Here is a 24,893-nt window from a genome sequence, read left to right on the forward strand (position 1 = left end):
ATCGGCTAAGCTCTGGCCCTTGCAGCCATTTGGGGAGTGAACCAGCAGATGGAAGATCTTTCTCTCTCTCTCTCTCTCTCTTTCTCTCTCTCTCTCTGTCTCTACCTCTCTATATATAATTCTGTCTTTCAAATAAAGAAAAAAAATCTTTTAAAAAAGGAAGAAGAATATAAGGAGAGAGAGAGAAAAAAAAGAACAAGCTAAATCCCAGAGAGCCCAGACCTGCCAACTGTAGGAAGAAATAGTTACGGACTCTTAATTAAAAGGTTTCCTTTGAGCTGATAGTCTTCAAGAGACAGGAAATCATGACTTCTGTGAACTTTACTGTACTTAATTATAGTAACCATTTTTAAAAAGTACCTATATCTTCTAAAAATATAATATTCTAAAATTTATTTTATATTATAAGTAAACAAAAAGCATCAATTTCCAAAACTTCACATTTTTGATCCTTCCTCAACCATCACTACTAGTTTTAGGAAAATTGTCTATAAGTATTGTTTCCACTTCCTCATCTGTAATTTACTCCTCCACACTTTGTTATTTGACTCTCCTCCCAATTTTTCTTTTGTAACTATAAATTATTCTAATAGGCCTGTTTTTAAAAATCTAAGTCTTACATATTGTTTCAGTAGTATCTAACATTGTTGATGATTTGTTCCCCATTTAATTTGCTTCATGATTCTAACTCTATTTACCTTCCCTGTGTCTAGCATTGATACTCTTCATCTACCAAATCTTAAAACATTTATCTTTCTAAAAGGCTCAGCTCCCAGTCATCTTTGTTTTCCCAATCTTCACTGAATGAAAGTGCTCTTTGACTTTGATTATAATATTTATATTAATGTCATAAAATTAATGTCTATTCCCTAATTTTTCTCCAGCTTCTAATTACATACCAAACTTTAAATTTATTCAGTTGTTCATTTAATTATTAAACAAAGATGTGTTGAGTACCTCCTGGGGTTTCAGGCACTGGTCTTGACTCTGGTGTTATAAACCTGGGGACAGCCTACAATTCCCGCTCAGATAGAATTTACACTTTCACATAGGTCCAGACTGTAATCAGTGTTCACATTTATCCATAGCCAATGAACCCAAAATATTTCTCCAAACAAATACATCACTCCTGCTATATTCTACATCTTTGAAACGAGCACACATATACCAGTCAAGCCTCCTCTCATCTACAAACCATCTTCTTACCCACTCCAGGTACCCTAGTGTAATGTATGCTGTCAATGTCTGGTCCATATTCACTTGGCTTACCCAGGAGGTTACTCGGGACAGATGGATGGTTTACTGCCTGAGAGGTGCTCTGTCTACAAGAGCCTGACTAGACCAGGGGAAAAGACTGGATCAGAAGTGTGAGAGAGTTAAACAATACTTCATGATCAAATTTATGTATGAATTCCAAGAATTCCAAATTCAGAGACAGAATGGCTATTACTGGAACACAGAAGAGGAAAGAGGGGGCCGGCACTGCGGCTCACTAGGCTAATCCTCCGCCTTGCGGCGCCGGCACACCGGGTTCTAGTCCTGGTCGGGGCGCCGGATTCTGTCCCGGTTGCCCCTTTTCCAGGCCAGCTCTCTGCTGTGCCCCGGAGAAGGCAGTGGAGGATGGCCCAAGTGCTTGGGCCCTGCACCCCATGGGAGACCAGGATAAGTACCTGGCTCTTGCCATCGGATCAGCGCACTGCGGCCGGCCACGGCGGCCATTGGAGGGTGAACCAACGGCAATGGAAGACTTTTCTCTCTCTGTCTCTCTCTCTCTCTCTCTCTCTCTCACTGTCCACTCTGCCTGTCACACACACACACACACACACACACACACAAAGAGGAAAGAGGGACTAAGTTGCTCAAGGGGCACAACATTTCAATTATGTGAGATGAATACACTCTAGAGAGCAAATATACACATGCGGACTATAGTTAAGTATACTGTATTGTACACTTTAGGCGGGCTAAGATAGAATTTAAGTGTTCTTAACACCACACACACACAGGAAACAGGGTGGATAGATGGATTTGTTAATTAGTTTGAGTGTAGTCATCAGTTCACTATGGACATGTATAGCAAAACTTTACCAAGATAAACCTTCAACAGATATAATGCAAATGAAAAATACTCTTAATCAACAAGAGATAAGAGTTGGTAAGTTCCAGGATGGAACTATGGCCTCTCAGCTAGGATGCCAGTTACTTTCATAGGTCAGTACATAGGTTTGATCCTCAGCTCTGGCTCCTGATTCCAGCTTCCACCTAATGCAGACCCTGTGAGGCAAAGATGATGGCTCAAGTTACTGGGACCCTATCACCCATATGAGAGACATGGATTGAATTCCTGGCTCCCAGATTTGGCCCTAGCTTTAGCTATTGCCAGACTTTTGTGAGTGAATCAGCATTTGGTGAATGATATATTTGGACAAATATTTTGGGTTCATTGGCTATTTGCACATTGATTACATTTTGGACATAAGTGAGACTATAAATTCTAGATGAGTAGTAATTGTAAGCTGTCTGCAAGCTCATTGCCTCTCAAATAAGTAAAGAAATGGCATTTTTTAGAATAAGTATCTCAACCTCTTTGCCACGTAGTGAGCCAGACCTGAGGTTTCTTCCACACATGCTTGGGAGAGGCAGGCTCTTTGTCATGAAGAGCATGCAGCATTGAATCTGCTCATTCATAAACTTTGAGTATTCAGTATTTCTTGGGATCACCTCAAAAATAAATTACTTGCACACAAATCCTTGCAATAGAATTTGGTTTGAGAAAATCCCAAATTAAAACACCTGTACTCTAACCAAGATGTCTTCCTTTAGTCCTTAATTTAGTTCCTACCAGCTTGAGCAACCTTCCCTTGCTTCTGGCTCTTTGCACAGACTCTTCTCAGTCTTCTTTTCTCTAACTTCATCGCCTCCTGTACATGTTTTCCAAGAGAGTACCTAAATGTTGCTTCCTCTGAGATGTTTAACTTGATACTTTCCCACCCCTATCAGCATTGCCAATTTAGGAACTTCCAGACTGACATATGTTCATGGGGTTCCCTAATGCTCTTTCCTAGCCTAGCACTTAACATGCTCATGTGAGTGCCCTCCCAGCTGTGAGTATTAGGAAGGCAACAGTGTTTTACTTTTCTTTCCCCATCAACTAGCATGGAACCAAATACTGAGAAGAAGTCCATAAATATAAGTTGAATGAATGCAAATAAAAGATGAATAAGTTGTATTAAAATAAATCAGCAACAAAAGCATCCCCCCCACCTTGTATACTCAAAACAGCAAAAATGAATTTCAAGCAATGTGTCTCAGGAGATTGTAGTTGGCAAGACTACATAGCCAAAAGCAGCATATTTAAATGCACTTGGAAACCAGATGACAGTCATTTTTCTATCCAGATTATACTTCCTGGACCACTACAGTAGTTAATGGACTGTTTAATGAGTTAATCCTGGAATATTAATTGTTAAGCAGAATAAAACACTTTTCCTCTTCGGTTGCATACATCTGCCTGTTGAGAAGCATGACTAAGCGACTGCTACTGAGCATGAGATGATCAAAGCCTGGACCAACTCCCACCTTTCTCTTTTTCTTCGGGGATACACAGCAAAGGCATGAGACCCATAGGCACCAACCTGCCTCTATAAGAGCAAAGCTAAAAGAAATATAAACTTCTGCTTCAAATGACTTGGAACATGTAGCCAGTGGTCACAATAGCCTGTTTAACAAGGACTGATTTCTTCCACTCTCAATCATAGTTCTAAAGCTATCATTTATTGAAAAGCTGATTTTCCAAGCACACACTAGAACAGCTTTTCTGTACAGCTGCAATGCTATTTAAATCTTCCATGAATATCACCACAAACCCAAGAAAATTCTAATCTGAAACACTGCTCTTGGAGAGGACATAGTAAAATAAGATTCCATAGGGGAAAAATTGAGGAAGTGAAATCCAGTCGTTAATTTTAATACTGAAATTATACAGATCAGGCATATGGCTTGCACTCCTCTGAGCTACAGAAATAGTTGAAATCACTGTTTGGAAGATCAACCAATGGGTTTTTCTGTGACACTACATGTGGACATAATTTTATTTTGAAGTAATTCCTGAGCAGGCCCCAGAAACGTGAATAAGTGCCTCACCTTCTGCAATAATGAGGTGGGAAGTGAATGAAGAACAAGCATCAAAGCAAGGTTTTAGAAACATCGAACAGAGGCCAGCACTGTGGCATAGTGGGTTAAGCCACCACCAGTTACGTCAACGTCCCACATGGGGCAGGTTCCTATCCTCGTTGCTCCACTTCCAATCTGGCTCCCAGCTAGTGGACCTGGGACAGCAGTGGAAGACGGCCCTACCCTGCCTACACTGATGAAGCTCCTGGCTTAGGCCTGGCTCAGCCCAGGCCATTGTGGCCATTTGGGGAGTGAATCAGTGGATGGAAGATTCCTCTCCTTCTCTGTAACTCTGCCTTTCAAATAAAATAACCAAACATGAAACCAAATCACTAAGCAGATTAATGGAAGGCTATGTCATCCTTGGGAAAAGCTGATTGTTGAACTCAACTTTCTTTTACACAGTAAATCACAAATTTTTATCTCTAGCACTATTTTTGCAAAAAAAAAAAAAAAAATCCAGCAACCCATTGGTGATCCTGGCAACACTAATGTGATGCTTTAATCTTACATAAGCAGCCATATCATTCTCCTGCTGTAATCAACAAGCCCCCTGGCAATTCTTTAGGCTGCCTTTGCAGCATTTTGTAATGTTGATACTTCTTTGAATCTCATCAAAATGGAAACTTTCTATTCTAGCCAGCATATTGCAACCTGCCTTTCTTTCATTAAGTCATTCAATTTCAGTTGAAACCCTACTAAATGAAATTATATTGAGCATGAATCCCCATTATAGATACTTTGGAGGCATTTACTTGAAGTTTCTTGAAAATAAGCAGACTATACCTAAGGAAGTTCTCCAAAATCCCTGACCAAAGAAATGGCATTAAGAGAATTGCTTTGTGCCCATTCCAAGTACTGGGTAGTTCTGTGGTTCATTTCTACTAACTTTTGGTTGCCAATATAACAGGGTCTCCAGGCTGGGGCTAAGTGAATGGCTGCTAAAGTACTGATTCACTTCAAGTAAGTAAATGTCACACTATCGCACAGATACAGCTGGATGGCTGTAAAACATAAATAAACTAAGGGGATCCACACAGGCTCATCATCCAGCATAACACCTGGCACAAATTAGACCCAACAAATATTTATAGAAGGAATGGATAAATAAATGTAAATGAGCTGAGATCCTGATGTTTATAAAAGACTTACTAAAACACCACTGCTTTGAAAGTTTCACACAAATGTCTTTTAGGGCATCATTTGACCACCAAGCATGAATGAAAAGCTTGGCAGGGCCAAAAACATTTTGGATCTAAACCATATGCAAAAACATTGTGAAATTAATAGATGAAAACTTAATACCATTTGAGTTCTAGTTATGCTGTGGCAGCCTGCTGCTCCCTTGGTTTTAAAATCCTTTTTTTGCATACTAAAATCAGAACTGTTTTCCTATGTTGTTCTTCCCTTTGTTTCTGTAGGAAACAGTGACTTCCAGGCATCCAAGACGACACAATATAGATTGCCAAATTGCATGCCACCCTGCAGTTGCCAAGGAGATAATATATGTCATTCCCACAAATAACATGTTGCTCAAGCTTTCAGTTCCTTTATCTAGCTCTTAAAGATATTTTTGACTGAACTGAATTCAAATAATATCCACCATGAACTGATGGAAATGCTTCTTTTTAAAAAATGTGTTTACCCCATTCCTGCAAGGCATTTGATCACATCACACATGCTGGTTGTGGAAGGTCTGAGCATATTTTATGCCAATTTTGGAAACAGTGAATCAGCAGTTTTCACCGAAAAAAAAAATCATCCTGAATTCTGTCTGCCTGTGTTCTAAGTAAAGGTCCAATTAAATCCACACCTGGCACTAACATATTTGATTTTAAAATGGCCTACCACAAAAGCAGTGCACTCCGTGGAATTTATGTGGGAAAGAAGGCAAGGAAACAAGGAAGGAAGCAAAAGGGAAAGAAAAATGGAACTAAGGAAGGAAGGAATGAAGGAGGAAGGAAGGCAGGCTCATAAAATTGAGCCCCTGCAGTATTCCAGATGAGCATGTAGAAATACAAACTTTAAGGACTTGGATGACATCCTGCCAGCCAGAAGCAGAGTCATATTTGAACTTGTGTCTATCTAATTTAAAAGTGTGTGTTTCCCAGTTATCCAGTGCTGGATAACAAATTGCCCCAAAATATAGTGGCTTAAAGCAGCAGCAAACGTTGCAATGTCACTTTTCAGGAGTGGGAGGTTCACAGGACTCGGCTAGGCAGCTTTCACTTAGAGTTTTTCACGTGCTGTCTGTCAGAAGGGCTGATGGGCAGTCACTCTGAAGGCATCCTACTCACATGCCTGGCAGTTCGTGCTGGAGCTGACAGCTAGAATATCCTCCAGCATGTCTGGAAGAGTAGCACCAAGTGAAATGCTGTTTTAAGAGGGTTATACACACAGCCCCCTGGAGTTGTGTTCTTACGTTCTTGCTCTAATACCTCTTGTCAATATGTCAAGAAGCTTCAAGATAGATAATGACTCTGTCTTTGCAGCACTCTTTAAACTTGTTCTAGTAGTGAACCCAGGTGGCCTAAACCATGAACCTGAATCCCATCCAGCTGATCTGAAGCAGCCATAGCACCTTCATTGAACACACAATATGTGCTTTAAATACAAATCAATCACATTCGTTTACCCTTTGGAAATCTATCAAACTGTTATAAATAAAGAGACCCTCAGTTAGAAAATAGGATATTAATGGCATGAAGAAAGAACACAGTGCAGTAAACACAATAATCAGATTGTGGAGGGAGCATTCAAACTAGGGAAGAACATTATGTGAGCTAGTCAAAAAGAAGCAACAAATTACATCTCATTTCTTGCATTGCTGAGAGTCTATGATTGTGCTCACTCTACTGTGCTGGCAGATTGGCCTCGAATAAACATATATAATGTTTTATTTCATGCAGCTATTTCTGAGATGAACAGCTCTATCATGAATTAAGCTGTGCTATACAGTGCTAAATCAGGTTTATCAAGCAGAGTACCATAATCCTAAACAACAGCACTGTTCTATCTAGAATGTGACACTTGGAATTCATACCACTCTCTTCCCAATAAAAGTGCAGCATCTATTCTCATTCCGACCACCCCATCTGATGAACCACTAGCGTATCCTTAACTGCGGCCTCATAAAACAGACCTACACATGGAAATGCAAAAGGCAGATACAGCAGGTGGAAGAAAGAATATCTTAATCAGGATTTCTCTCCTCCTTTTCATACTTCTGATTTCACCCTACTTGTTTCAGCACCAGATTTTACTTCTTGCACTCTTCTTTTATTTTTTCTAAATGAGGAGGACAGTCCAGTAAAATATCTGAGAGGAAAGCAGTGAAATTCATCTGTCCTATGGAATGGAACAATTGGCCTTTCTCCTGCATAAACATCGCAGCACAATAATGACTGGAGATCCTTTTACGTATCTATTTTTGGTTTCAATTGTATGTGCTTTGGAACTTCGAACTCCGTAACGCTATGATTTCTAAAACTGTAAGTAGTTACATTTAATGGCTACAAGATGACCGGAAAACAATCAGGAAGTTAATTGTAGCCAATAATTTTCTAAAGTTGTCTCATGAGAGGCTGAAACCCTCTACTGATTGTAATTTTAACCCTTAACCTTATAATAATATGTCTATAACAGTCACATATACATAGATTACTATTAAGGGCTAAATAGAAATTTTCACTGCTAGAAGAAGACCGCCTTTTACATTTTCTCTCGTTAGGGTGATTGTGTAATCTGTTGGTCAAGCCATGTTGCTTTCATGGAGAACAAATGTTAAGCTGAGGGGGCTATGAGTACAACAATGCAGACAAACGAGGACAAGGTCTATTTGTCCATTAGAAATGAATTTTAAGGGGCGGTGCTGTAGCAAGTGGGTAAGGCTGCAGTCTGCAATGCCTGCTTCCAGGATGGGCATTGGTTCAAGTCCTGGGTGCTCCACTTCCCATCCAGCTCCCTGCTAATGACCTGGGAAAAGCAGCAGAAGATGCCCAAAATGCTTGGGCCTCTGCACCCATGTGAGAAACCTGGAAGAAGCTCTGGCTTCCAGCTTTGGTCTGGCACAGCCCTGGCTGTTCTGACAATCTGGGGATGGAAGATCTTTCTCTCTCTCTCTTTGTAATACTGACTTTCAAATAAATAAATGTCTTTTTCAAAAAATTAATTTTAAAATTTAAAGGATTCTAATTTGTTAGGAATTTGAAGACAACATAAAAATATAAATGTCACATATAAAAATAGTGATTTCTAAACCTTTTTATATCCTGTCTTAATGATACACCAATGCACTTTTTAACAATTATTTGTAGTAATGAATTCAACAAAGTAAATCTAACTGTTCCACAGGGATATTACTCATGGCAAATGCGCAGAATGAATTATTGATTAAATTTTGAATGAAGAATGTAATTAATAGAGAAACACTGTGGGAAAACAAATAAGAAAGAAAAATAAATTAAATATTAAAAACTACTAAAAGAGGGATTCATTTTTAATTAACCAAACACAAACCAAATTCACTACATAAAATCTCATGCTATTTTTATGAATTGCTGGAGGATACTAAAATAACTTTCTGTTAGCAGATCAAGGCTCCATCGAACATCATCTATTTCTTGTTCTGTGGCTAATAGTTAACCTCCTTGGTGCCATTTTTAGATCAGCCCATCGGCAAACATTAGGCAGAAAGCATGTTAACATTTTTCTGGATCAGCTAAGGTTTTAGAAAAGTGGGTTTCTTGCTTAGAGTAGCAAGAAATAGAGAGCTAAGTACAAAGGAGAGTGTCTGTTGAAGCTTGGAATCTATACAAGCCTCAAAAGCTCCAAATCAAAATAAGAGAAAATAGATAAACAAACAATCTTACCGGGAACATTAAGATGCCCAGACACAAAGTACGGCTCCAAGGTGTTCATACTCTCAGCTCAATTCTACTTTTTTTCTTAAAAGCAATAAACAGGCTGTGAGTATTTATTTAACATAGGGGTCGGAATGCTGCCTGGAATGCCCACATCCCAGGAGGGTTTTGGTTCAAGTTCTGACTCTATCCCCCATACCAACTTCCTACTAACACGCATCCTGGAAGGCAGCAGGTGATAGATAGCTCAAATGGTTGGGACCCTGTCACCATGTGCGATCAGGATTGACCTCCTAGCTTCTGGCTTTGGCCTGGCCTACCCCACGCTGTGGTAGGCATTTATTGATTAAATCAGGTACTTGAGGAGATGCAAGATCTTCATCTGTCTGTGGTTCAAACAAATTAAATGAATTAATAAATAATTTTCAAAACAAAAGCAAACTAACAGATAAATAATTTTGTCTAAAAAAAAACTGTCAGCCCTCGCCACGACTCACTTGGCTTAAGCCTTCGCCTGCGGCGCTGGCACCCTGGGTTCTAGTCCTGGTTGGGGCGCTGGTTCTGTCCCGGTTGCTCCTCTTCCAGTCCAGCTCTCTGCTGTAGCCCAGGAGGGCAGTGGAGGATGGACCAAGTGCTAGGGCCCTGCACCCGCATGGGAGACCAGAAAGAAGACCTGGCTCCTGGCTTCGGATAGGCGCTGCAGGCTGGCCGTAGAGGCCATTTGGGGGGTGAACCAACGGAAAAGGAAGACCTTTCTCTCTGTCTCTCTCTCTCTCTCTCACTGTCTAACTCTGCCTGGCCAAAAATAAACTGTCTAATAAATTAAAATATATTAATCATTGTCATCACCAGTACACTTACTTATTATACACCTGTTTTGATGTTTAACAAGAAAGCTGACAAATGCAATTATAAGTCAGATTTAAGCCTCATCTTTACTTCAGCCTTTTGAAGACCATTTTGACCAGCAAAAATGGAATTTTCATATGGGCAACCAAATAAGCATCTGGCTTTTCTGAAAACAAATTACAGGCTTATTTCTTTATGGCAGGACAACCTGCAAAGATCAACTGCCTAGCCCTTGCTATCCACTTAATCACTGCCCTCCCAGTTTTTAAAGCCAAGGATATTCTCTAAGAAAATAGCTCTCAAGCCATATATGGTTGACCTGCTCTTGCTTTTTAGCCTGTGGGGAAGCATCCGTCAAAGTACACAGAGGTCTTTCTATCTCACCTTCCAAGGAAGATGCCACAGCACTAGATTCTTTCCTTATATACAACTAGAAGATGCACTGTATCCAGGTAAAACCTGACCAGCAGAGTTCAGCATGACTTTCTTCTTCCATTTAACACCATCTGTGCTAGGAGACAGATATAATTCACTCAATAAAAGTAAGGTCAAGAGGCCAGTGTTGTGTTGTAACAAGTAAAGTTCATCTCCTGCTGCTCAACTTCTGATCCAGCTCCTTGCTAAGGGACCAGGGAAAGCAGTAGAAGATGGTGCAAGTCTTTGGGTTCCTGTCACCTGCCTGGAAGACCTAGATGAAGCTCCTAGCTTTGGCCTGGCCCAGGACTGGCTATTGCAGCCATCTGGGGAGTGACCCAGCAGATGGAAGACCTCTCTCTCTCTCTCTCTCTCTCTCTCTCAATCTCTTAACTCTGACCTTAAAATAAATAAGTCAGTCTTAAAAACAGAAAGGTATGGTCAAAGGCACAGTTGATAGAAGGGCAGGGATAGTATTTTCTTACTATGGGAGAGTTCCAAAGAAGCCAGAGGGGCTTGGGGTTAAAAGAAGAGTTACACAGATTACTTTCCGTTATCCCACAACTCTGTAGGGTCCTCAAAAAGAACACAACAGTGCTGGAATGGGTATATGTGAGTCTTCTCTATTATTGTTGTTATCTAAGACTTTCTTGGGATCACTGATATTTAGAGATCTTATTTTATCTTTCCATTCATTGACTCAGTCAACAAACATTGAATTCCCACTCTGTACTGACCACTGAACATAAAGTTTATACTCTTCAAAAAAAAAAAAAATCTATCCAGTAAATGAACCCCATTGTTCACATGCATTCAAACTTGTTAAACAAGGGGCAGTAGTTGACCTTCTGTTCTTTGTATTCACAGAATCCACACACCCTTTGTCAAGTATGGTTTGGAATCCTCAAGTCCCAAAGACAGGACAAAAAGAAAATGCAGATATGCTGACTGATGCAGCTCCCTCTTCTCCATACCACCTTCACTTACTTAATATTTTATGATTTATGTGTTGTTCTTACTTTTGATGAAGATCATCATATTCCCATTACACTGAATGAGCACAGAAAAAAATTTAGGGAAGCAAAAATAGAAAGTGTCCCCACCCTCATTCCCTGCTGTGAATTCACTAAGAATAGCCTTTCTCTCTAACTGTGCAATCTAAAACTATTTTCAATTAGCAAAGCAAAGAGTAATTAAAAGAAACAACAAAAAGTTTCTTTTAGCCAACTCACCCTCCAAAAAGAAAGAGTTTCAAAGAAGAAAAAATCTGCAGATTACAATATTTTGAGTCACGAGATCAGAGAGAATAAAGAAATCCCAAGGCTGGTCATCCATAAGATGCCAGAGTCACAAAAAATGAAGAATTCAAGAGCTATAGATAGAAATAGAATCCTATAGAATAAGGAAGAGGATGGTAAAAATTCAAATCACTAATAAAGGAAGAAAAAGATTATTTTGGAAAGCATATAATGTATTATTCAGGCAAAGAATCTAGACAGGATAATCTCTTGTGGAATTTGAAATATCATTAAGAAAAACATTTCCTGGCATACAATATGAATGGAAAATATTTTTTTCTTAAAATTGCTGGAAAGGGGCCAGTGTTGTGGCGTAGTGGGTAAACCTGCCACCTGAAATGCCAGCATCCCACATCGGTACTGGTTTGAGTCCCAGCTGCTCCACTTCCAATCCAGCTTTCTCTTACTGTGCCTGGAAAAGCAGCTGAATATGACCCAAGCCCTTGGGCCCCTGCATCCACATGGGAGATCTTAATGAAACCTTGTGGCTCCTGGTTTCAGTCTGGCCCAGTCTCTGGTCCAGCCCTGGCCATTGCAGCCGTTTGGGGAGTGAACCAACGGATGGAAGATTTCCTCTCTCTCTCTCTCTCTCTCTCTCTCTCTCTTTGTAATTCTGCCTTTCAAATAAACAAAAAAAGACTGCTGGAAAATTGACCAAAATACAGAATAATTTTCTTCTATCAAAGACATTTTTCATGCATAATATCCTTTAATCCATTTAGGTGAAATGAGATAAGTCATATCCAAACTGATGTTTCTTGAAAATGCTAAGTCATCTGAGACTGAGCAGAGAGCTGGAGACTTAGTAATGTATATTATGTTGTGAGAAAATTAGCTCCTCAAAATAGCAAAAGAGAAAATTGGCAGCTTAGCCAAAAAAAAACAGAAGGAATGAATAATCTTACTCTGTTTATTAGGGATGAGAACTTACAGAAAAATATTGAGAGAAGTTGTTTAAGGTAGTTATGTATTTTTGAAGTGCTTTTTTTTTTCCTTTGTACAAAGATCTGCTAGCCCACTCAGACTGCTGGGAAACAATCACCAAATAAATAACTGAATCATCATTAAAATAACTTTTATCAATAAAATTTCACCAGTGGAAATGTACCAGCTATGCTAAAGAAGTAATGGAGTAAATAGATAATTAACCAGAATTCTAATAATATGCTAATAGTTTATGAATTCTATGGCAATTCTAGAATAATCTTTAAGCTAGCCCATAATTATCACAAACCAACTAATAATATTTACAGTAAGGGGCTGATGTGCTGCTGTCTATAAAATACACAATACCATCAGTCTGAATTGTCTCATCAGGCCCCATCGCCCAGTGCTCAGCACATTTCTTTACACTATCCCTTGTTCCTGACAGAATATTTGCACCTCTTGATTATTTACATCACTAAATTCATTAACCTATGTGATATAAATTATTTTATGGCAAAAGGATACTCTCTAATTTCTTTAAAAATTCCCCCTAACATTTAAAACAATTATTTGGAAAGTATGTTATACATACATACTGTTATCTGTATATATTGATGCATGCACACCAAAAACTAACAGTGACATTTAAAAAAACTTTTCAATGTTTATAAAGTCAAAAAATATGAAAAAAAAGGGTTGGTTCTTCTATGGTTTGCAGAAACGATTGTGATAATTTAATTTGTTATTTTTAGCCTTGAAAAAAATCCACATATATTTTATGCATACTAGAAGGTTAAAGAGTGTTATTACTTTTCTAGGACTTCACTTTTTGTTTAAAGTAAACTACTGTGCAGGAGTGTGGAATCTTTTTTCTGCCAAGGGCATTTTCGATATTCGTAATAGCTACTGCAGATCATAAAAATTATCAACTTAAAAATTAGTCTGCTACGGATTTACTGAAGTTCAAGTCCCACTGCAGTTGTCTTGGCAGGGCCAGAACAAAGAATTACATGGCCCATGGGCTCTATGTTCTCCATCCCTGCAAGGCATATATAGGGTTTGTTTATAAATGGGGTAGAATTTCAAACCATAGTTTACATTTTCAGCAAGGTGAACAACTAATAGGGCTTTTAAAAAAACTGTGGCTGGGTGAGTTCTGAGTATGTGGTGAGGGGAACAGCAGGGGGCAGCAGCAGTAGCAGTGGTGGATTAGCACAGAGTGGAAGCACATAGTGGTGGTTGTGGGTATACAAACTTTGGATCCAGAATCCTTGGGTTTAACCGTGGCTCTGGTATTTAGCAGCTGTATGACTGGGAAATCATTTAGATCTTTATGTGCCTCAATTTCCTCACCAGCAAAAAAAAAAAAATCTATGAAGAATTTAAGAGTTGATGTAAGTAAATTTATTAAAATACTCTGGCACACAGTAAAGCACAATATCAGTGATTTTTTTTTTTTTTTTTTTTTTTTTTTTTTTTTTTTTTTTTGCTGCTGGAGCTGTATGGATTTTTGCTATATAGGCAAGCATAAAATAAATCTGATTATTTCATTTGATCTGACTCAACTCCCCCCCCCCCAAAAAAAAAAAACACCCTCCTTCTAACCAGCTCTTCAGGTATCCTGTGTTATGAAGCAAGAACATGTTAAAGGGTAGAAAGCAAGCTTGCATTATTTATTCAGAGTGGATGAGTATGTAGTTAACAGACATTTAAGTTAGTGGGAATTACCTATAATTTTGCCTAAGTTCATCATTTAACAGATGGAGAAATGGAAACCCAAGTATTGGGCTGTGAGATCAAAGCTACACTAGAAAACTGAGAAGGGAGACAAAAATCTTTTACTGCCTGCCTGCAGTTATTTCTAGGTGAGAGGCAGCACTGTGCATTTGAAAGCATCCAGCTTTCTGATGCCAAACAGATAGGGCTCAAATCCAAGTCTACCATTTACTATACATATATTCTAGGCAACTTACCAAAATACTTTACCATGGCTCAGTTTTCTGAACCATAAAATTATGTGTATAACAACACAACTTATCTTGAGATTTGGTGTGAAGATTAGAAACAACACACATAATGAAATTAGTATGACAAATGGTGCACAGTAGGTATTCAGCGATGATGATGTTGATAACCAACCACTTTCCCAAACTCTGCACTAAGCAGATTTCACAGCTGCTTCATTCATGATATTTGTAAATACCAAATACACAAAAAGAAATGAACATACTATAATCTGCATCATCTATAATTCTAACACATACACACAGACACACACACCACTGTATTATACTAGGTTAAAAACATGCCTTACTCTTTCCATAAACACTAGCCAATATAGCCAATCTCCCTAAAGGTATTTCCTTTTCTGAAAGAGAGAAAAGCCCAACTCTTCAATTATGATGTTTAAATTTGTATTTTTCTTTCCATGTGACATATTACTAATATTATCAAAATATATAGAGTATCTTCCCAGTAAATTACCGAAATTTGTTCTTTTCTCTCCATTTTCAATGATATCCATTAACTTGTCCATTTTAGCATTTCAAAGCCAATTTAAAATTTCAGTTTAATTCTCTCTGATACACCATTACTCACTCTACCTCTATTTCACAGCATGTTGCACATTTGTCAAGATTTATTTTGAATTGATTGTGGAATATTTATCTTCTCTGATAAATCATATCTATGAACAGAATGAACACAGTATTCCTGATATACTGAAGTTTAATAGATATTCCACAAATGTATTAGGTTCCCAGCATGCTTTGAATATAGAGATTGCAAAGAATGTAGAGATAGCTGATAGATTCAAGGTAGCAGTAAAAATTTGAGAGTAAGGTCATACTACTATAAACCTTACTAAATTATTCTCAATCCAACAGTCAGATCCTACCTGTCTCTCTTACTATACTAACTGCAGGTGTGTTTTTGAATCCTCAGTGCCTTGCATGGTAACTGCTCTGTAATAGCTGGTCAATGCTTGCTAACTAACTAACAGATCTGTTCTCATTCACTAGCATGCCATTTCTCTACATATGAAAATGTACAAAAATTTCTAAAAATGGCTGGACATGAAACATAATCCTGGCACTTTAACACTTACATAGTTTGACAGTTGTCCAATTAAACACTCACTCACTATCTAAAGACCATGAATACCCAGGGAACATTTGGTACTTTTACACATGAGTTTGTGGAAGTACTTGTGCATAGGAGATTTAAAGAATACCATTAGGGGCCGGCGCTGTGGCATAGCTAGTTAACACCCTGGGCTGAAGTGCCTGCATCCCATATGGGCGCTGGTTCTAGTCCCGGCTGCTCCTCTTCCGATCCAGCTCTCTGCTATGGCCTGGGAAAGCAGTAGAAGATGGCCCAAGTCCTTGGGCCCCTGCACCAGTGTGGGAGACCCAGAGGAAGCTCCTGGGTCCTGGCTTCAGATCGGTGCAGCTCCGGCAGTTGCAGCCAACTGGGGAGTGAACCATTGGATGGAAGACCCCTCTCTCTCTCTCTTTCTGCCTCTCCTCTCTCTGTGTAACTCTGACTTGGAAATAAATAAATAAATATTTTTTTTAAAAAAAGGAATAGCATTAAACTTCTGTCACAAGCATACCTAAATGTCAAATGAACTGGAAGTGTGACTTCATGTCCTTTTACAAACTGCAAAGTAAAGCAATTTTACACTAAGTTAAGAAATGAAATAAACAACAAATGGAGAAGTAGGGTATTTTTTTCATTTTTGTTTCTTTTCACATTAGCTTAAACTACAGAACAGTATTTCTGAGACAAATTTTGACAGTTACTGACATGAAAATTTGAAATTGATCCAGTTAGTATACCCTTTAGGGATAGAATGAAGCTTTTACAGTATCAGTCACTGGGAAATCACTGTGTTTAACACTGATGTCACTCACAGCCACTGCTATCTATGATACAACCAAGAGGGCTGGAGGATAACTCACTGCCTTGTCCTCAGAATACACAGCTGCATGTGTAGATTTGACAACTTCTTGTTTTGCTGCACACTAGTGAAGCACAACCACCGACAAGTGCATCTCAGACTTGACTATTACACAGTGTGCATATGGACCACAACATTACCGTCTACAAAACAGACAGCAATTACCTGCCAGTCAAAAAACAAATATGAAAAATTAATTTCTTCTGACCCCAAAGCTCACAGTAAGATCTGCCATGCAGTCATACTTATTTCTAGGGAAAATGACCTTTACATAAAAATACTTATACTTGAAAATTAGTGATTAATCTATTGGCTTTTAGAAAAATAAAATTTCATATTGTACAGTATCTATAATTGGCCAATCATCAAAATAGATAAGTATATCATGTGCTGTATGGAAGAACAAAATAAAATCTATTTTAAATATCTGTTTTAGTAATTAACTCACCATCTAGCTAGGTAAAAATACAGCACTTGAATATGAAGAAAATTTAAGCAAAATACCACAGAATATTGCAAAATTATAAGTCAGAAGATTCTAAAAGATAGGATAGTACTAATTGCAGGCATCTTTGCTGCATATTCACTGCATATTTCACATGTATCATGTAACATAATCACCTCCTCAAGCCTGCCCAATGTGTTCTACTATTACCCCCAGCTTGATAGACGTAGACCTTTGAGAACAGGACCTTGAGGCCAAGAGCTCAGTCAGAATGAGCTCCATATGGAAAATAAGACTAGAATTTGACTTTGAAGAATGGATAGTAAACAAAGGGATTCTCATGAGGGCACTTGAATTACTGAATCCAAGGGGTATCTTGAATTATTTATATAAAATTTTTATATCACCTTTTTCTTAAAGACTTTAAGAAGAGAAAATAGCTTTTAAATTTTGGAAACATCCTTTTAAGAATCCATGAACACTATAAAACTAGAAGTTCCTGGAGAATGTTATGATGAAATGAAAATAAGGAGAAAATGAATTAGATAGGGAATAAAATATGCATAGGCAAAAAGTTTGCCTTTGTAGTTTGAAAACAGAAAGTTATCACTATTGTGAGAAACAACAAAATGTCTGGTCACGGAAATGCCCACCTCTCTAAATGGATCTAATTTCTTTACCCAATGTGCTTCACTGCTCTTGGTGAATGGTGCCAGCACTGCCCAGCCCAGCTTTTATTTCCTTCACCCACTATAGCTAATCGGACATTGAGGTTAAAGACTTGAAAGCATGTGGCCCACTGTCTCACCCTGCTACTTACCACATGGGTCACCTTGGGCAGATATCTCGATCCCCAGCTACTGATTTCCTCATTGCTAGGACATATTTTTTTTAGAATGATGTATCTTACAAGTAATTGGAATTAAATTATGGATGACATATCTGTAAAAGCTCTTATTACCAGCACATAAAAAGCATTCAGAGTATTATGTGATCACTAATTATTCATAGAAATAGGAACAAAAACACTATAGGCTGATACTTTTCTGTAGCTTTATCAATATTCACATACACCATATGTATATGCATATAGACATCTATATATACAAACATATATACAGATTCTAATATCTAGTTTTCATAGGGACATCGTAGATACTACAAATTTGAGTTTAAGAGAACAAGTTCTGTACTCAGACATAGCTGAGTTAATTTAACTATTAGGCTTGTCATTTTTGAGTTGTCTTATCTTGAATATATTTCATAACAACCATCATCCTCAGTTTCTTTATCTGCAAAGCAATTACTGTTCAAATTTGGTAACACACATAAAGCACATCACACAGTAGCTGGCACAAAAATGCATTCAATCAATGTTAGCCATTCTCATATCGTTGCATTTTTCCATAAAGTACAACATTCCTATATTAATGCATACATTTTAATTGAACAAAACCAAAGAAAATATTTCAAGAATTTTTTTTTGACAGGCAGAGTGGACAGTGAGAGAGAGAGACAGAGAGAAAGGTATTCCTTTTCCGTTGGTTCACCCCCTATAGGCCGCTGCAGCTGGCATGCTGTGGCCTGCGCACCATGCTGATCCGAAGCCAGGAGCTAGGTGCTTCTCCTGGTCTCCCATGGGGTGCAGGGCCCAAAGACTTGGACCATCCTCCACTGCACTCCCGGGCCACAGCAGAGAGCTGAACAGGAAGAAGAGCGACCTGGACAAAACCCAGCACCCTGACCAGGACTAGAACCTGGTGTGCTGGCGCCTCAGGCAGAGGATTAGCCTATTGAGCCACGGTGCCGGCTCAAGGAATTTTTAAGTGTAATGACTAAGAAAGATTTTTTAAAATTCTATAGCTATTTTTCATACCATTCTTTCATCCAAATCGCCTGCATCAATGAGAGTAGATAAATGAAGATTAACAAGGATATGTAAAGAATGAATGGAGTCAAATGCAGACCCTGAAAGGACAGAGTCAATGGCAGAATCCATTTCATGATGAGAAGAAACGGAACAGCCACTTTGTCTCCTGAGGTAAAGGCGTACTTGAGCTACTTAGAGCTGCTCTTAGATTCTGCCAGTTGGCCTTTTTTCCTTGTTTCACAAATACTCCACAACCACAAACTTTCTAATTCAAAGAACAGAAAGAGTCACTATAAGCCATTAGCAGTCCATAGGTCACAACTGGTGAAAAATGAATCAAAGTAGTACTGAGTTTATTCAAAGGATAAACTGAACTATCAACATCACGTGGACTCTTAGGGCAATTCCAAATGAGGGGTTCAAGCACATTTTAAAGAAAGGCAGTACCATTCAAATAAATAAATAACTCTGCAATATATTTGAATAAGCAAACTACAGCTGTCTGATTAGAATCTCTACTGAAATTCCAAATCTAAGCAGATTTTTAAAGATTCATTTATTTATTTAAAGATTTATTGATTGATTGATTGATTTAAAGGTTTATTGATTGATTGATTTGAAAGGCAGAGTGACACAGAGAGAGAGAGAGATCTTCCATGTTATGCTTTACTCCTCAAATGCCACCAGAAGTTAGGGATGGGCCAGGCTGAATTTGAGAGACTGGAACTCCACCTGGGTCTGCCATGTGTGTTGCAAGAATTCAAGTACTTGAACTATCAGCTGCCTCCCAGGCACATTAGTAGGAAACTGAATACGAAGTGGAGTAGCCAGGACTCAAACTGGCACTCCAATATGGGATGTAAGTGTCCCAAGAATTGGTTTAACCTGCTGCATCACAACTCCCATCTCACGTTCCCTTATTTTCAGCCTCCAAAGTTGAACTTGATACCAAAGCCATCCAATTACAACTGATATTCCGAAGCCAGTTGTGCTTTAGCAGGGATGTGGGTGCAGGAGGGTAGGTGGGCCCAAGCCATTAATCACCACCCGAAGAACACAGATATTCTTCAAGTAAACTGCTGTGAGATCTAAGTTGTTATACACATACAGGCACGCATATAAAGCACATGAAGTTTTAATGCATATTTTTGGGTAGATATATTTTAAAGTCCTTCCCAATCCGTAACTCTAGGCCAATCACACATTTCATCTTCTGACATTGATGTGTCATGTGACCAGAGCATCTGGATTACGATGCAGACACTGAATCAGAACTGGCTGAGCCAGAGGAGCCTCACTAAGCATTCACTCTCCATGGGAACTGCTGGAGAGGAGAGATACATGTCAGGGAAGACTACTGGTTCACTTTTGGAAATTCTGATGAGTAATTTTTTCTAATTAACTGGCACATTCAAGTATTTATATTTTCTTATAACACTAGAGCAATGAGCCTCATTGCTTGGCAAAAATGAAAAGAGAACTAGATTGTCTCATATTAGAAATGAAAATAATACAAATGCATATATAGAATCTGAAAGCTTACACCTACAGCAATCTTGAGGTTGGAGCAAGTTAATATCAATATGAGAGAGTCAGTGTGTTTTATAACTTCAACATTATCAGAAAATCTCAAATTTATCACTACTGATATGAAAATAATACAAAGGGCCAGGCAGGTCTGGTTTTACAGTGCATTGGGTAAAGCCACCACTAGGGCCGCCCTCATCTGGTATCCATTGAAGTGCCAATGCAAACAAATCTTTTTTCTTTTTGGGGGGATTTAAAAGTATTTATTAGAATCAAGGACCTCTAGCTGGAGTGGCATGGAGGTGGGGACTTCAAAGAGAGGAAAGAACTCCAAAGGCCCCACAGCATTTGGGTTTTTAAGTACAGTTTGGGAGGAAAAAAAAAAAAAAAACTTGACAATCAGATTGTCATTCAGTTCGCAGGTGGGGAAAAAGACCCATCAAAAGGCCTGATTTACTATTCCCCGTCCTGTCTGGCCTGCCAAAACAAGAAACCATAGGTAACTTCTTTTCACAATAAGCTGTGAGCTCAGGAAGAGCTCCCTTGCTATTCTCATGGTGAACCTGGAAGGAAGGAGGGTGGCCTGTTTGTTCTTGCTAAAGATAATGTTTTGGGGAAGGAAGCAAATATTTCACACCCCAAATCTTTTTTAAATATCTATTTACTTATTTACTTGAAACTCAGAGTTACAGAGAGAGAGTAAGAGACAGAGAGAGAAATCTTCCATCCACTGGTTCAACCACAGATGGCTGCAATGGCCAGCGTTGGGCCAAGCTGAAGCCAGGAGCCAGAATATTCATCTAGGTCTCACTTGAGTGGCTGGGGCCCAAACACTTGAGCCATCTTCTGCTGCTTTCCCCAGTGCATTAACAGGGAACTGAATTGGAAGTGGAGCAGCTGGGGCATGACACTGGATGCTGGTGTTGCATGTGGCAGCTTTACCTGCTGTGTCACAATGCCAGCCCCCAAACAGATGTTAAAAGATTTATTTATTTTATTTATTTAAATGGCAGAACAACAGAGAATTAGGAGGAAAAGGAAGAAGAGAGAGAGAAAGAGAAAGACAGGGGAGAGAGAGAGGGAAAGAGAGTGAGAGATATCTTATATCCACTGGTTCACTCCCCAGATTGCTGTAACAGAAAGGAGCTGGGCCAGGCTGAAGCCAGGAGTCAGGAACCCTATCTATGTGAGTGGCCCTAGAACTGGCACTCCAATAGTTCAGTCTGCAGCTTAACCCATTATGCTGCAATACTGGCTTCCCAAAACAATCTTGAAAAAAAAAAAAAGGATATATAACTTAAAAAAGAACACAGGGAAAGAATGAATAATGAAAAATTAAATGACAAAATATAATGCCACAGTTAATATTTTTAAAAAATGATGAAAAATACTAAAATCAGACAATTTTATTTCAAAAGAAAAGATATTATAAAGGAGAAAAACAAAATGCTTATTCAATGATTAAATGTATGGATTGTAAGGAAATAGAGTAGTTATGAACCTTTACCTGTTGAATAGCATATCCAACTAAACTAAAAATAGTTGAAATAAAAAATTGTATCTTGTAATATTAGCTAGAACATTTTTCACATATTTCATGGTATTTGAAAAATCGCAAAAACTACAGGTAACATTTTTTTATTTTGAGAGACAGACTGAGGAGAGAGAGAGAAATATTTTTCTGTCTGCTAGTTCAGTCTTCAAATGCCTTCAATCACTGGCACTGCATCAGGCCAAACTCAGGAGCCTGGAACTCAGCCCAGGTCACCATACGCTGGCAGGGACCCACTGAGCCATCTCCTGCTCTAGAGGTGAACTACTAAAAGAGGGAAATAATAAGGTTAAAATAAAATGGATTAAGTAGCTAAAAAGCAACTCCTTTAAAATTCTCATTAAACCTTTATAAGCTTTTAGCCTAACAAGGTACAATGAAAAGACTTGTAACATTCAAATCTGTAAAAGTAATATTTTTGAACACATACAACAAAAATTAGCAATGGGTTAAATAACCAAAAATACACACATAGAAATTTTGATATTGTCCACAAATAACTCTTAGCTTCTAGAGAAAAGCAGCAATATAATTACAGAACATTAGCAAATAATTGTGATATTATATGCCAATTATTATGAATTACGACCAAAGCTGTGTACAAACTAAATCTCATTGCAACAAAGGAAATATTATTATTAAATAAAAAGAAGTGAAAATACATTAATAAAAAGTAAACTCAAGAAGTGAGAAAATCATTAATAAAATTAACCCATGAAATAGATGCAATTAAAATACAATTTTGAGTTGATAATAAGAAAACAGAAACACTAAAATAAATAAATCCAAGACTGGATTTTAAATAAAAACAACTAGTAGAATTCTTCCATGAAGGCTTCAATACATCAAACCAAAGAGAAAATAACAACTTCAGAGGCAAAGAGGGACCTGGCCCTGTGGCATAGCAGGTTATGGCACCAGCATCCTATATGGGCACTGGTTGCATTCCGGCTGCTCCACTTCCAATCCAGCTCCCTATTAATGTGCCTAGGAAAGCAGTGGAAGATGGCCCACGTGCTTGGACCTTGCACTCATGTGAGAAACCCAAAAGAACCTCCTGGATCCTGGCTTCAGATTAGCCCAGCTCTGGCCATTGTGGGCATTTAGAGAGTGAAATTGGATAGAAGATTCTCTCTCCTCTCTCTCTCTGTCTCTCTCTCTCTCTCTGTCTCTCTCTCTCTCTCTGTCTCTCTCTCTCTCTTTTCCCTCTCTATTTCTTTCTAACTCTGCCTTTCAAATAAGTAAATAAACCTTACAAAAAATTAGGAAAAGAGGGCATTTATAGAAAATGAGAACAAAACTCCATAAACAATCAGTAATTTTTAAGCAAACTAGAATGCAAACTGCACTCTGACAATTGTGAAAATCTTGATGAACTGGACTCACTTAGAGGAAACCTACGGACTATTTTGACTCAGTGCAGAGGCATGTATTTTCCCACCTGCTCCTGTGGTGTTCTGAAGAGAACAGCACCACAGCCCCTGGAGGAGGAGAGCTAGAAACTCCAGGACCCTGGCCCGTACTTCTCTGCCAGGGTGGACAACTAACCTGATCTGTTCAACTGTCATTTTCTGTGTGACAACAGAATTCTATCCTCTTCATCCTTCACTTATTTAGCACTTTCTGTCCTCTGCTAGTAGGAATATCACTAATACACCACCTGCTTTACTATTTAGCTGCTTTACTATTAGATGCTTAAAAATTATCTACCTCCTCTCCCTTGCTCCACACAAATAAATGCAAGATATTCATTGGAGTTTTCATAGTACAGTATTGATTCCCAGATCAATAGGGACTGGCAACTAGTTGGATGTATATAAATTATATATATACACACACATATAAAATGAACAAACGAATAAGATACTGAGCTGTCATCTGCAGAGAATCGCATTGATGATTTGTAACACTTTGATAAGGGTTCATGAAGACAAAAAGTTTGACACTACCATTTATGTCACTGAAGACTATGTCTAAGTGACTACAGACATCTGTCTGTTCATTCAAGAAAGAAACTGAATACAGGGAGTAAGAGAGGTGTTAGAGTGGAGTAGTAGAGAAGAGTTCGGGGAAAGAAGAAAAAAGTAAAGGTTTCCAGTTCCCCTTCCCATTTTCATGAAGACCTTGCTACTTTTATACAACTGGAGTCCATGAAGAACAATAAAAATTTATTTGAATCTCTGATTGCCAATTTTAAATTACACTGGGTTCATATTATGTTTTCTACACTCTCTTACATGTGTCCATTTAGGATAAAAATTATCGATCCTGGGTTTGCATCAGTTTCAACTATGAGTTTTCATGTTTATTGATCTTGTTTTCTTCTTTATTCTAAGGCATAGGCTCCACTAAGCCCCACTGGGTAGTTGTAAGGTGGAGTCACACTGAGAACTTTACTTTGCTCAAAGAATTCTATTAAAACCCTTTCCAACCCAACTCATTCAAATATGTTAGTCTCTTTCCCTCTTCTGTCAAAAGTTTTAATTTGGAAAGCAACCTAAACAAAAACAACTAGCTCCACCTGCTTCCAACTCATTCACAGTTGTTTAAATTTTCAGGTACATCTAATCATTATTTTAAAGCTTGGATTCATAAATGTATTTTTTTATATTTTTCTAGAGATTAAATGACTAAGACACTGTCAATGGAATTTTCAAGTTCTCAGTTTTCCCCATGGCAATATTCATTTGACCAAGAAGCTGGAATTCTAAACACAAGGAGATTAAGTCAAATACCTGCAGAGGTGCTTCAGTCTGCTTTTCTCTTAGCACTGGAGCAGCTGGATTTTCCTGAGGGGTTTTTGATGCCTTCCTTTTGGCTTTTTCCATTTGAATATTGGTGAAATAGTTGACAGCAGCAAATTCAATAAGGGCCGAAAACACAAAAGCAAAGCAGACAGCAATGAACCAGTCCATGGCAGTAGCATAGGACACTTTGGGCAAAGAATGGCGTGCACTGATGCTCAGTGTGGTCATGGTGAGAACTGTGGTTATTCCTTGAAGGCAAAAAAGTAAA

General features: G+C 38.4%; 1 protein-coding gene across 2 annotated transcripts in view; it reads right to left on the reverse strand.

Annotated features, from left to right (window-relative positions):
• GABRA4 (gamma-aminobutyric acid type A receptor subunit alpha4) overlaps positions 1–24,893 on the reverse strand; it is a 75,926-nt gene that overhangs the window by 16,491 nt on the left and 34,542 nt on the right. For both annotated transcript variants that reach the window (XM_002709416.5, XM_051831403.2), the window contains one exon: positions 24,614–24,873. In XM_002709416.5, the coding sequence (XP_002709462.1) occupies positions 24,614–24,873 (260 nt within the window). The remainder of the gene's footprint in view (positions 1–24,613; positions 24,874–24,893) is intronic.

Source organism: Oryctolagus cuniculus, chromosome 2, assembly GCF_964237555.1.
Source record: "Oryctolagus cuniculus chromosome 2, mOryCun1.1, whole genome shotgun sequence".
In the NCBI taxonomy this organism is placed as follows: Eukaryota; Metazoa; Chordata; class Mammalia; order Lagomorpha; family Leporidae; genus Oryctolagus; species Oryctolagus cuniculus.